The sequence below is a fragment of the Carcharodon carcharias genome, chromosome 13 (genome assembly GCF_017639515.1).
Source record: "Carcharodon carcharias isolate sCarCar2 chromosome 13, sCarCar2.pri, whole genome shotgun sequence".
Taxonomy (NCBI): Eukaryota; Metazoa; Chordata; class Chondrichthyes; order Lamniformes; family Lamnidae; genus Carcharodon; species Carcharodon carcharias.
This window is the reverse complement of record NC_054479.1, coordinates 45,375,315-45,390,071: the sequence shown is the minus strand read 5'-3', so window position 1 is coordinate 45,390,071 and position 14,757 is coordinate 45,375,315. Positions and strand designations below refer to the sequence as shown.

Here is a 14,757-nt window from a genome sequence, read left to right as displayed (position 1 = left end):
AAATTATGGGATTATCTCGAACCTCGGTAATACAACAGAAAATTGGGTGGTAATATATTTACTTCTAAGAATGTAAATACAGACCAGATGCTATTGTTAAAAATGGAGTTACCTTGTGGTGGGCTTGTGTGGCTGTGACCCTCAAGCAAGTCACTGCTTGTGATTGCCCTCAACCGAATGTTAGTGAGTATACCTGATTTAGAAGAAAAGCAACATTCTAAAACCCATTTAAGATGGATGTTGACGGTACTTAAAAGTTGACCACCCTATCCCAAAAATCAAATTGAAAATTACTATCATTTCAAGATTTTGTTGTGCAGATAAAGAATCTGTTGTCAAATTAATGTCGCTTTTGTACAATCTATGATGTTGCTGATGTCCTGTTCTCTGTTACCATAGAAACTATTTGTGTCCCAGCAAATCGCAGTCATTTGTTTTGCTGTTATAGTAACATCAGCTTCCCCTGGGTTACTAAGAAAACCTACAATGGATATCAACAGCCAAATGCACAAAACATTCAAGTGCGATTATGAACAGAGCTGGACGTTGTCACGTAACTTTTTTCAAAAGTGACGCAAAAAAAAATGGTGAATTGATGGATATTATCCCAATTGAATGGCTATCAAAAATAACAACTTCTAATTGAAGAGAGGGCTTTGAAGAAAATGGCCAGTTTGAAATTGGAGGTTTTTGATTTTTTTTTAAATCAAAATCTCCCAGAAAGAACCTATTTTATTTTCCACATTGATTGGAGCTTCTTCAGTTGAACCTTAGGCATTTACTGATGTAACTGGAAAATCCAGCTGTGGGCATGTACCTGGAAACCAAACCTGTTATCAGGTGTTTTAAGAGCCTTAACAGCATGACTTTGAAACTATTATGTACACAGATCAAAAATGGTCAGTCAACAAAATGAGTGAAATAGATCAGCAACTGATGGCTTAAACTAATGAGTGATAAAACGGGGCACGCATGTTTTGTTATCAGCAGACTCTGTTGATTTAGAAGCTCGAGCAAGGTAAAAATACATTTTACACAAAGTTGTGGAGGAAGGAACTGCATTTGGGAGAACACAAGCTGTAAGGAAAGCTTCTGAGCAATGATTTACCATAGAAAATAGCAAATCACTTGTCAGGCTGGGAGACTATTATCAGGGGAGAATATTAACATTTATTTGAAGGTTAGGAGTCTAAGCTGAATTAGGCCATCAGGAACAAACTTCAATGGAGAGCTTCAATGGACCATCAGAGATCAGATAAAATTTTAAAACTAGGCTTTTAATGAACATGGACATAATCCTCAATGAGTGCTAGTGATTAGACACATGCCACTCATTTGGCAGGAGCCAAATGCATAATTATATACCCCTTGATGTACTTCCACTTTGCTGGATTGTCTAGGATCTGACATATTCATGACTAAAGTTAAATAAAACCAGACATTGCCCATGTTTACAAGATCACACTAAAATATACCAACAATAAAATGGATGCACAGGTACAATATACTCCCCACTGTAAAAGTGGGAAACTCAAGCAGTAACATTGGAAAGAGCAATGCACCAGCATGGAGGTTTTCTTCCTCTATACATTTATTTGTTTCTTCAAACAGGATATGTGTAAATCAGTCTGTTCAACCAGCTATTTGTAAAGAAACCACAAAACCTGGACCTAGAAATAAGTTTGTGTACTTGCGTTAATGGAGGTCTTGTGGTGGAATGTGTAGCGTTCCTCCCTCTGAAGCTCTGGATTTGAATTTCACCCAAGGACTTGATAGCCAAGGAAGGTGCATTCAGAACACAGCCAATCAGGTTGAGTATCAAGCTGCAAATCCTTCCAACATACAGCAATAGCAGACAGTAAGACCAGGAGAGATTCCTGGTCAGCCATGTGATGGAAAGAACATTGGAGCCTCTACCACTAGAATTTGCATATCCAAATAAGCAGCCTCACACTGTTTGAGGCTCCCTCTCTTTCCAAAAATGGCTTTTCCAAACCCTTGCCAGCAACAGGGAAACCAGAAATAGGAACAAAAAGTGCTGCAAAAACTCAGCAGGTCAGGCAGCACATGTGGAGAGAAACAGAGTCAAAGTTTCAGGTGGATGACCTTTCATCAGAAAAGAGAAACAGGGGCTGGGTTTTATAGGGGGTGGGGTGGTGGTGTGGTATGGGGACTGTTCACCCCTCCCGGAAGGAAAGTCAGCTGGCAGCCAATGCACCGGAAAGAAGCCCATCCCACAGCCATTACACAGTCAGGGGGCTAAACTACATGGGAGTGGGACTCCTACCCCTCAGTGGGAGGAAGTCTAGCCCTCAAGAGGTGTTGGCCAATCGGACTGCAGTCTCTGCAGCTCCACAGCTCAGTAGTGGGTGCTGCTGGAACTGCAAGGAGGAGAAGACGATGACGATGGCTGCTGGAGACAATTAAGTCCTGGGCTTTTAGGTCAGGGAGGGATCCAAGAGCCCAGGGTCAAGGGAAAGCATTTTGGAGGGCAAGTGGCGAGGAACGAAGGGGGAAATGTCATCTTGTGGGGGGAAGGGGGTGCCCCCAATGTGCACAGGGCACTCCCCAAGTGATGTGCCTCCCTCTTCATTCCCGCCCTTGTTCAGCCTGGCCTCAAAATATTTATTACCCACTCCCGCCTGCTTGTCCACGCCAACCATATTATGGCATGAGCAGTGAAATATCCTGATCAATTGGCTTGGTAATAAGGTCAATTGATTTTTAATTCTTTATTTAAATATGGTTGGGGACAGCTCGGTGATGGAGGAGCGGTGGGCTGGGCACCCCTTGTATTTTACGTGCCTCCCTGCTGAAAATACACCCAGTGCGGGGGCCATAAAATCCAGCCCCAGGTCTGGGTATCACTTGCAAGACTCAACCAAAAATTTGTAGTAATGTCCTACCCCTGAACCAAGGTGGCAGTTGGTGTACCGCAATTAGTCTTAGTAGCTTAGGAAGGAGAAAATTTCCATTCAATTTCCATCCTGTAAAGTATGGACATCAGGTGGTGACAGGACTGGGTTTTGCTGTGTAATCCTTCATTGCTGAACAACTTGCTTACACTTGCTGTCTTGGTTCTGAAGAGCAGGTTGGCCACTTGATTCAACAGCTGTCTTCAGGGGAAGAGAAACTACTTTTGTTCTCAAAAAGTAAAACCCTCCTGCATCCAAGATAGTTATTCAGCAATTATACCACTTGAAGGTTTTACTGCTCAGATTGTTTGGAGTACAAATGAAAAATATTATACATGGCAGATACTTCAGATAGGTAATGCTCTGTATGTTCACACTCGGGGTTGAATTTGCATGGGATGCTCCTGATCACTCAATTGATGGAAGGTTCGTGGAAACCCCAGAGAAATGGCGTGAATGCTGTTTACGCTGCAGGCATTCCACAAATCTTTGCTATAAAGTTATGGTGGATGATTGGGAGAAATAGCAAATCCTTTAATCCAGCACTCATTATTAATCCAGCATCTAATTACATCACATTAAATCTCCTTGGTCTACATGATGCTACAAATTGGCAAAATACAATTATAATCTGATGAATGGCTAAATTTGAAATGAGAAGCCAATCAAAAGATAATCTAAGTCTTCCTACTCTCCCATTGCACTTTGCTTCATCTGGGCACTTTTTTCTATTATTCCATTGCTTCTCCTCAGTGCAACTTGACAGTATCATGAGTGGTGATCCTGTGCTACAAAAGGCTCATGATTTGGAGGTGGCCCTTATCTAAGCCCTGGAGGGCACCAGCTACTGAATTTGTTTTTGTCGGTAGTGTCTGGTCAGTTTTATGTCAGCATGTTGATATGCACGTTGAATGATCTGAGAGAACAGACCAGGCACTTGGCATGTGCTGTTGCTCTGAGACAGAACAGCGTTGGGTGCTGTATCTGTGGGTAGGATTTCCATTCCAGGATCGGGAACACGATGTCAGAACCAGTTCCGCTTCCCAGCCCCATACATCGCGTCCACAAGATGCCGACCTCAATTTTTAAAGTGTCAGCAAATTAATGGCCAGAGAGCAGGCTCGCCTTCCAAGTAAGGATGGCAGGCAGGCTCCTGAGGCTGGAGGGCCAGTGTGACGCCGTCCAGCACTCAGGCCTAGTGGAGAGCTGCCAATTCATAACGAAGAAAGTGGGGGGATGGGGGCAGATGTGGTGTCACAATGTGAAGAAAAGGCCAGATTCTTTGGGAAGAATTTTACGGTTGGCTAGCGGGGGCGGGGCCCGCTTGCTGATGTGTAATCTGACGTGCAGTGATGTCAGGCGGGTGTCCCAACGTCACCATGCATCATTTAGACTTTCAGTTCAGTGGGTGGGCAGCCAACTCGGCAGCGCACCCACCGACCTGTCAAAGGCCTATTAAGGCCTGTTAAAAACGATTTAAAACAGTTTAATGAGCTGCCCGACCAATCTGAAACTGGCGGGCAGGTGAAGAGCCCAGGTGGCCTTCGTGTTTTTCATGAAACCTCATCTATGGGCAGGATGACGTTTCATGAAGTGTTTTAAAATTCAATAAAAATTATTTTAAAAATTCATTGACATGTCCCAACTCATGAGACACTCACATGCGGGGACATGTTTTAAAAGTTTTTTTTTACTTTATTTAAATTTTAAAACCTTAAACTGAGCTCCCTGAGGTACCTCTGTCCCTCAGGGAGATTTCTGCACTCTATCGCGCATGCAAGCCCCAACTCAGGGAATCCCCCCTGCCCACACACAGGGAGCGCTCAGCCTTAATTGGCCCGCCCATGTAAAATGGCGGCACGGACCCGATCGGGTTCGCACTCGCTACCGCTCGCCCCTGCACAACCGCCCCCAGACAGGGGGAAAACAAGCCTTTTAAAATTTGAAAAGGGCACAGCTACCTGGATGTGATGGGTCAGCCAGCAGTCACAGCAGTGGCTCAGCAGCCACGAAGGATGCAAGTGGAGGTGGGTGGAGGGTCTCTGGTGGGATTAATCATACCGTCATCTTTCTCGCTATGAGGCCATCTTGACACAGTGGCCATTTCTCGGCCCGATGTGTAAAGCTCACATGCTGATTAGAAATGCCAGTCAGCATGGGAAAGGGACCTTAATAGGCCTCTCTCGCAATTGGTTACCCACCACTTGTGGGCAGGTAGTCATTTTGACTCCGGCCTGGCCTCTCTAAAAACGGGTTGGGGTTGGGGTGCCAAACTGTCACAAAGGCCAGTGGGCCGAGATTGCAAGTCTGCCCGCTGCTTTGCCCAATCCCACAGCTCACTGAAAATCCCCCCATGTGTGTCCACTGATCAGTAGGTTGGCTCATGTAACTACAGCTATCAGAAGGCTAAAGCTAAGAAATAAATGTCTGTATCTTGACCCCCAGTGTTAGAAAGACACTACAAAGGGTGCAGTCCAATCACTCCCCAGTGCTAATAGATGCTCAAGGCAAAGAAAAAGGTGAACTGTCCAATCTGATATCCTGTTTGTCCTCACTGGGTCACTGAACTTTTTGTGGCATGAGTCTGTAGTTCTTGGGGTGAGAGCAGTAGCACTCAGTACTGGGCTAGTAATCCAGAGGCCCAGGCTAATGCTCTGGGGACGTGGGTTCAAATCCCAACATGGCAGCTGATGGAATTTCAATTCAATTAATAAACCTGGAAATGCTAGTCTCAGTAATGGTGGCCATGAAACTATCACTGATTGTTACAAAAAGCTATCTGGTTCACTAATGTCCTTCAGGGAAGGAAATCAGCTGCACTTACCTGGTCTGGCCTACATGTGATTCCAGACCCATAGCAATGTGGTTGACTCTTAACTGTCCTCTGAAATGGCTGAGCAAGCCACTCAGTTTAAGTGTAATTAGGAACAAAAAGATAAGTAGCTGGAAAACCTCAGCAGGTCTGACAGCATCTGCGGAGAAGAACACAGTTAACATTTTGAGTCTGTATGACTCTATGGGTAACAAATGCTGGCCTTGCTAGCGATGCCCACATCCCATGAAAGAATAAAGAAAAGAAAATGTAGCTCTCCCATGTTACACAGGATCTGCTCTCAGATAGCAACACTGTCAGCTGACCCAAATGAGATATGGTAGATTCAACGCTGTTGAGGGTCGTCAGCCAACGTGCAAACTGCAAACTGCAACACCGGCATGAATAGTTCTGTGGATTGTCAGGACTTAGACTTTTAGGAATACAGGGATGGGCAGCACTGTAAGAAGCTTCTGCAGTCCATCCGGGTCATCCCAATGTTCAAAACAATATGGCGCACTCCTCTCAATCACCTCAGAGTATTATATCATTTCATGATTGAAAAAACTGTGGTAATCTGATGTGTAATATACCTTTAAGAAGAATGTTATAATGGAAAATCATGTGATCTTAGGATCCAATAGCAGAGTAGCGTGGGCTACCTCTGTAGTTAGTAGTCTGTCGTCAGTAGTTAGTAGCAGCAGTGTCCAGAGATAGAGTTTGAAGTGTTAGCACATGTTTAGTTGCTGCTGAGTATCTTTGTAAATAAACACAGGGTTTTTACCTGTGAAGTTTCTGCTACTTGACTATCATTAGTACCAAATCGGCCACCACTTACAACAAGTGTGTGAACAGAATCCAACAAATTGGTGACCAGGATCAAACAGGAACGAAACACTGGCTTATACTGTTAATTTTCGTATTTCCATCTCTTCACAAATTTATGATGGCCATTTATCTTCTAATGTGTAAAAATCTGCGGCTAGAATTTGTTGGTGGTGAGTCAAATTTCCATCCACTTTTAGAAATAATTACGTGGATTTTATGATGGTGATGGGAGAAAGCCAACATCCAAGCTCAAGCTTCCTTTGAGAAATCTGTTGCTTATTACTCTTCAAGGGATGTGATGGGGATCATTGAAACTGCATATTCTAATGAGAAGTGAGTGAAGTGATGAAGAAAGGGATGTGCCTGTGGGAAACCAGTCAGGATCAGGCGTGGTCCTAGCTGTCCTTCCGTACCGAAGCCTCTGGAGCTTTATGCAACAAAGCCAAAGAGAAAAGTGTCGCCAGAGTCCAAAAAGAACCAGGATGGGGAGTGGGGGAGGGAAGAACCTGAAAAATGATGCTGCGGGAGCAATGAGGATGGAGCACTTTTATTTTGTTTGGAGAGCAAGGCTGTCTTTTTCAACATTTCCACAGAAAACTGTTTCACAAGGAACACTTTCACTGTTTGATCTTGATTCTGTCACAACAAACGTAGTCAAAGCGGTTATCACAGTAGAGATTAATGGGGTTGGTACCCTCCATGCAGTAGGCATTGTATAAGGAAATTATAACCTCGTACATAAGGAAGTCTTTTGGGGTTTTACTATATCTCATGCACAGAGGAAGCTTCCAACCTTTGCTAGTAACTCAAACTCAGCAAACCAGCGAAGCAACCTACAGAAACCTCACATGCTGTGGGAAAATAGTTACACATTGTGGAAAAGAAAAAATGGACATGGTGCCCATTTACTATCACCCATTTTTCTCTTCCACCAAAGGCCAATTTCACCCACTTTCTTCTTCAATTGTACACCCGGAAGTAAATATAAACCTCAAAGAGTCTTATTTCAGGTATGTAATCTGATTTACCATGTTGTGCAGGAATTGCTTCCTCAAATTTGAAAAAATTCTATACACTTTACACATGGGCTCATACTGTAGATTGCAATTAACAGCAAACTTAAGATCCAATATATCTGTATGAACATTCCCAGATATTATTTATTAATTGAAACATATTTGTTCTATCAAACATTGTCATATATGAACATTTTTGGTAATATTCACATAAAATCATCTTCAGACTATGTCAATTATTGATTTATTTGGAACAGCTTAAGTAAGAAAAATTAATCTTTTGATGAAAAAACTCATTCCCTCCTTCAGTCTTTGCGATAGTCATTTACTCTCATCTAATGTTGGGGTAAGATGCTGATAGTTAGAACATTCCAGAATGGAGGATCTCATGACACGGAAAAATACTCACTGCAAAAATTTGTTATACTTTGTAAATTGTAATCTGGAATCGTTTTTTTTAATACAGGCAAGAAGACACAAAATGAAAATAAAAATGGGAGAATGTTGATGTCAAACATTTTATGATTTCTAAGTTTGTTAGAGACGTGATTGTAGATAAGTACATACTGTGAAAGAGAGATAAAACACATGAAAAGGATCTGTCTCCTTGGAATATTTACCATTATAAAATGTTGAGTAAAATCCCTGGCAGGATTTGATCTCAGGAAGTTGAGTCCAGTGCTCAACAAACCTGGCTTTCCAGAAAATCAGATAAGACAAGACAAGTGATTGAGATGTACAGGGCATTGTAGAAGAAAATGTGCAGAGAAAGCCTGCTCACTGTATATTTTTATTTGTCCTGACGCCAGTCTTTTCTGGATTAATGTGATATTGCAATTAGGATTTCCCTACTGGTCACATAAACAAATTATATTTGCAAATAAGCCATGCTCTGTAAACATTTACCCAATTCTTTGTTCTAGTATATGAGGACAATCATTAATTGTCTGTGACCTATTAGAATTTTATTTTATGGTATTTACCAAACTCTGTAGTAATTTGACATGAGGGTAATTCTGTGAGGCTATACTTGCAGTGGAGAGCTGCACTCCCAGGGAATGGGAGAATCGGAGATAAAGGGCCCCTCCAAGATGAGCTTGGAGGCGGAGGCATTTAATTGAGTGGGAGGGTGCTAGGCGAGGACCCCGTCACCTTCCCACCTCTGCCCCGATTAAGTCTGAGGCTGAAAGGCTTGTGGATGGCTTTCCTATCCCCATGGCAATTGAGGCCCTTGAGTGGGCAAATAGTGTCCAACCAGCAGCTGATGGGGCAGCTTGGGGCAGTTGCCACATGGGAAGCCTGAAAAACAAACCCGACAGCAAATTCTGGGGCTGGGTGGGAGGGGGGGAGTCCCTCATTCAAAGGCAACCAATGCCCGATTGTGCGACCAGGCAATGGGAAAGGAGGACCTCTCGGAGAGCCATGCTTATTCTGGGCCTCTGGTGGGAGCATTACTGGCAACCATCACTGCTCCCCCCAGTGGCGCTGATAGCAATGAGACCTCTGGGATTTCTGTCCTCGGGATTCTTGATCCCAGGGAAGGCCCGCCACTGGCCATTTGACTGGCACTTAGTGCGATAGGCCTTCCTCAAAGGAGGCGATATGGAGCTCTTCCAAACTCTCTAACCAAAAGGCAAGCCCCCTTAGTCTGAATTAAATTATGCTCAAAATGACTCATCGTTAATTATGAACCATGCTTACTGAGAGCTTTGGTCCCCCATTGGGTGTGGGGGATTTGAACGTAACCCTTATAATTCAAACAAGAAAAATGACAAATATTACAGGACTGACCAGTAATGTTTTAAACATGTGGAAAAACACAAAAAAAGATAAGCTGACATTCTTTGTGGAAGCCCCTCGTTTGAATCAGATGATGGGTTCCACCTGCAGTGTTAATCGGCTGTGCATCTCTATCATTTTCAGTTTAAATAAAACACATCGGGACTGATGTTCCGTGTTTGCGCTGCCAACAGGGAGCCTTGCCAGAAAAACATCGGGGAAGAGGGAAGAATGGGACATGCTGTTCTCAATTCTCCATCTGTAACGGCTCCCCAACAGCAGAGTAAACTCAGAAAAAGGATCCCATTACTCCGACATCTTTCGACTAAACACATGAAACACTGAAGTGTTGTACCTGGCAGGTTGAATTGTTTCTGCTGCCGGGTGCACTGTGGTGAAGGGTGGAGTGGTGAAGGAGGTGTCGCGCTGGGAGGTAGAGGCGGCGCTGGAGAGGATGGTGTTGAAGACGTGGTTGACGAAGGATTACTGCTGGAATCCGGCTGGTAAGGGACAGGTATGTGATCCTGCAGGCAAAGAGAAAAGAAAGAGCATGCATTTATTCAAGACTGCATGTGGTGACACCACAAGTCCCGGCCAGAATAGTTGTCCTGTCAATTGCACCTGGAGACTGGGCTGCTGTAAAAGACTGGGATTTATTTTACACACATAATTTGTATTAACAATCCTCCAATCACTGCATTTTGCTGGAGAAATAATCCTGCTGTACATGGGAGACTGTTTGCTGTAGTTTTATGCATGAATTCAGAGATGTGGGCTGGATTTTATGCTTCACTGCTGGCTGGTTTGAAGGTGGGGGCACACATTAAACCTAGCGGGTGGCCCTGCCCATTCATTTTCCCTGCCCTCACTGCAATTTTACCAGTGGCTGGGATAGTTTTGAATAGGTCACAGATCTGAAATGTTAACTCTGCTTCTCTCTACAGATGTCGCCATAACCTGCTGAGTATTTCCAGCATTTTCTGCCATTTAATTCAGATTTACAGCGTCTGCAGTATTCTGCTTTTCGATTAAAGTTGCAAAGGGATACTGATGAGAAAGAATCAGCAACAATGTGGTAATGGAATTTGATGCCTGTACATGTGAGATGATACGTTTAGTTTTTTAAAAAACCCAAATTATATTTTGAATGGGGGAAAGCTGCGTGATGTGGGAAGCAGTGGTACCTGGGGTTTCAGGTTCACAGGACATTAAAAGCAGCACATCAAAAACTAATGGAATACAGGGGTTTATGGCAACATGTACAGAATATAAAAGTTGAGATGCAATCTATATAAAGGCTCTCTAAGACTACAGTTGGAGTTCTATGTACTGTATGAGTTCCACAAAGGAAGGATGTTGAAACCATAGAGAGGGTGCAGCACAAATTTAGTAGGATGTGACGAGCATGACAAAATACAGAAGTAAGTCAAGACTTAAAAGTTAGGGCAATTTTCATTAGAACAGAAAATATTATGGGGTAATTCAATAGATGTGTTTAAAATTTTGAAGGGATGAAACAGAATGGACTGTTTCAAGTGGTTTGAATGGCTCTAGAACACTGGGATGTAATCATCAGATTAAATTGAAGAGATTTAAGACAGAGAGCAGGAGAAACATCTTTTAAACATGGGTTGCAAGTTGTAGAACATGTGATCAGTCTCAGTAGTTGAAAAAAAGACTTCTGAATTTTACTGAGCTGCAAATGTTCCACTGCTGGGGGCAAAAGTAGAAGCTGACCCCCACTTTGGCCGGCAGTGGGGTATTGGCCACCACTGGCAAATTAAGAGGCCATGGAGTGTCCATAAAGGAGGGTCCCCTGCCCAAGCTTGTTGGGAGGCCACCATGCAGCAGCGGGCCCTCCAGTTGTGGGACAGATCCCCACAGAGGCAAGAAGTGGCCCTTAATTGGCCAATTAAGTGGCTCAGGTGGCCTCTTGGTGTTGTTCAACCGCAAACTTTCCCACTGCTGGCAAAATGGCATGACAGTGGGAAGACATTGACCACCCTGCCCCTCCCCTGGATGCCATGCCATGCCAGTTTATCTGCCTTTCTGCTTCTCAACCCACCCCAAAGGGCTTGGATAATTCCAGCCCATGTGAACATTTAACAATAGGTTAGATTGGTGATTAAGGGAAAAGTGGGCTAGACAGTTATGGAAACAGAGCAGGTACATGGGATTAGGACCATGGCTTGTGTGGATGATAAACACCATGGACTGGTTAAACCCAACTACCAGTTTCTGTGCTGTAATTTAGATGTACTTCTATATAATCAGCAAGAATATAAGTCTGTAATTATAGGCCGACACTGGGAGAGGACCAGGTTATAACCATTTAGGTATACTGTTTGTCATACTCACAGTTTATAATTCCCTCAAAATTTGCAAACATAAATTCTATTCCAATCACTTTTTAAGAGTCATACTCAGTGCCTTTTGGCATTTTTTAAAGCTCAGTGATTGTTTGCATTTCTTTGTTCATTTTCAAGAATAATGCAATTCTAAGATTATCGCTGAAAAGATCAGTTTTCTACTTAAGTTAATTATTTGATCTGTGGCTCCAGCAGATCCATTATATTAATATGTAACTGAATGGTATTCAGTATTTGGCACATAAGATACTAATAAATTAAAACAGTAATCACAGTCTTAAAGAGGCAAGGTTTTAAAATACTGGTATATTGGTAATGTAATTATACTCTGATTGTATCATATCAGTACTAATACTACCTTACCAATTTTGTACTGGTGAAATTATGCAGCAATGACTGTGATTTCAAGTCACTTGTTCCCCCACTGTTCTCCCGAGGATACTTAGAGAGGTACAATTCCACAAGTGCCTCCACTTCACAGAAGTGAATATTGTTCATGTGCCTGCAGAGTCAGTAAGCACGTGAGAATTTCAGAACCAAGCCTGATGCTGCTTCTCATCTGGTGCACTTTCAGCAGAGGTCACAAGTAAGCATCCAGGAAAATCCCACCCTTAATCCTCAGATCTGAAGCGAGTTAGCAGGAAACTCCTAGTGCAAAGTGCACATGTGCAGAGCTCGCTGCATCATGCAGGGCAAGAGGAGGCCATTTGGCCCAACTTGTCTGTGTTAGGTGTCTGAAAGAGCTAGCCAATTAGTCTCACTTCCCTGCTCTTTCCCCATAACTCTGCAAATATTTCCTTTTTAGAATATATCAAACTTCCTGTTGAAAGTTATGATTGAGCCTATATCTGCCATTCTTTCAGGCAGTATAATGCAGATTATAACAATTATTTTTATTTATTCATCCTCTCAGCTCCTGTCTGGATTTTTTGTTAATTATTTAAAATCTCTGTCCTCCGGCTACTGCCAATGGAAACACTTTTTCCTTATCTACTCTCTCAAAATTCCTCATGATCTTGAGCAACTATTAAATCTCCCTTTAAATGCCTTTGGTCTCAGCAGAACAATCACAGCTTCACTTGTGTCTCCACATAACTGAATTCCCTAAACCCTGGTATCATTCTGGTACATCTCCTCTGCACTCCCTCCAAGGCCTTGAGATGAGCACATTACTGGCTGGGTTATGAGGTCCCCATGGTTATCCTGTCACCAATCACTGTTAAGCACCATGCATGAGAAATAGACATTGAAGCAAGGGGCTGCAGCCCGATGGAAGATGGTAACTTCAGAGGCAGTGTGGATGATATACTGTTGAGAGTGCAGGGTATTGGGGGGGGGGGGGGGGAAGGAGGAGGAGGAGGAGGAGGAGGAGGAGAGAGGAGGGGCATCTGACAGACACCACAGAGCTACATGCTACCTGCTAATTATAATAGTTTTGACAGATTTCTTTTTTATTCACAAGTTTCCATTGATAAAAAAGATACCAGTGCCTAATTTGCATTAAGCTGTTAACACTTTTTTTAGCAATAAAGATGTATATGACTTTAAGCTGGTACTACCATCTGTGATTTTTATTGTTCACAGATGGTTGAACAGATTAGTGTATGACTGAGGAGCAGCTTCCTGAAAAATATCACCCTTGTAAATTATTCATGTTTCATGTTACAGCTTAACCAATTCAGAGTACTAACTAAATATTATCCAAGCTGCAAAGCAAAATAAGCTTGGAATGTGTTTGACAATTTAAATTGCACTTGCTATCATGATTCAGTGCCATTCAGTGGGTTGCATAGAGGATCGAAAATGTTATCATTTCTTCATGCTAGGTTTGTCAAAAGTATGATAAATTGTGCCAATCTGGATCCAGTTTTCAGCAAGAAATAACTCTGGATTCAGCAATAAAATGTTAAGTGTTTGCCCACTAATGCGGCTAACGGCAATTTCTGCGCTTACAACACAGTTTTGCTTTTTAAAATGTTGCTCAAATGCAATGTAATATAACAGAAATTCTATTAAGTAGAATGATTTTTGTGAAAAACAGGCTTATTTTATACTATAAAACATGCAATAATGCGTGAAGACACTAAGCGGACAGTAACTGCACACAAAGTTATTAAGTAGCAATTAAGTAATTGTTCAATTTTATGAAATGCATGAACTGCAAAATGCTTTACAACCAAATAATTTGATTTTTTAAAATAAAGTTATAAAGTTATGTTAGCATTCAACCGTGCTGAGAACAAAAAGATAAAATTCTAATATTTCTCACACATAAACAATGGTACGCACATATAATATGGCCAGAAAGACTTGCAAACATATTAGACATAATTTACATGAATTCCCTTGTGTATGAGCTCTGTTTAATCTATCATTGAATGTTTTTTAGCTTTTTACTGTTCTAAAAACATTACACCAGAATTTAAAAAATCAATAAAGCTAGAGAGACACAGGCTGGTGTTTATCTACTTCTGCGGTCACCAGACTGTGACTTTCCTAGTCATTAAAACAAGCACATTGAAAGATCCAGATAAATTTTAGGGCCTTGCCTGAAAGCAGCAGCAGATCATGAGAAACCACTACCTCTTTAGGCTTGATAGCGTTGATTTATACTGATGGTTGTGACAGCAGTTCAGACACCCAGATTTATGAGATTCAGCCATCGTTTCAGCAGGAAGCCATCATTTGCTCAATAACCTATACTTAACAGCCCACTCACTTCTGGAGAGCAGCAAAGCCAACTTGAACAAGGCCTTATTTAATGATTCCCCTTGTTCAGATGCTAATTGGTGTGGCAGTGCACCAGCAGTTAGTTATAATAGCAGGCACACTGTGATAATGTATCACTAGTTTAATGGGCATAAACAAATATTGCATCTATCTTTCTGGTGCATGTAAATTGTAATTTATCCATTAAGAAGGAATTCTGGATAATTGCAAGGACAGAACTGATTTCAGTCAGAATCTATATAAAACATATTTGAATGGAGTTAATAGCTGAAGCAGCCCTTCAATTCATATTTGCGAGTTCTCATATC

At 42.2% G+C, this 14,757-nt stretch overlaps 1 protein-coding gene across 1 annotated transcript in view; it reads right to left on the bottom strand.

Moving 5' to 3' along the window:
* The window catches only part of ksr2 (kinase suppressor of ras 2), a 411,064-nt gene that overhangs the window by 129,729 nt on the left and 266,578 nt on the right, over nucleotides 1-14,757 (bottom strand). The window contains exon 11 of the mRNA XM_041203055.1: nucleotides 9,706-9,874. Coding sequence (XP_041058989.1) covers nucleotides 9,706-9,874 — 169 coding nt within the window. The remainder of the gene's footprint in view (nucleotides 1-9,705; nucleotides 9,875-14,757) is intronic.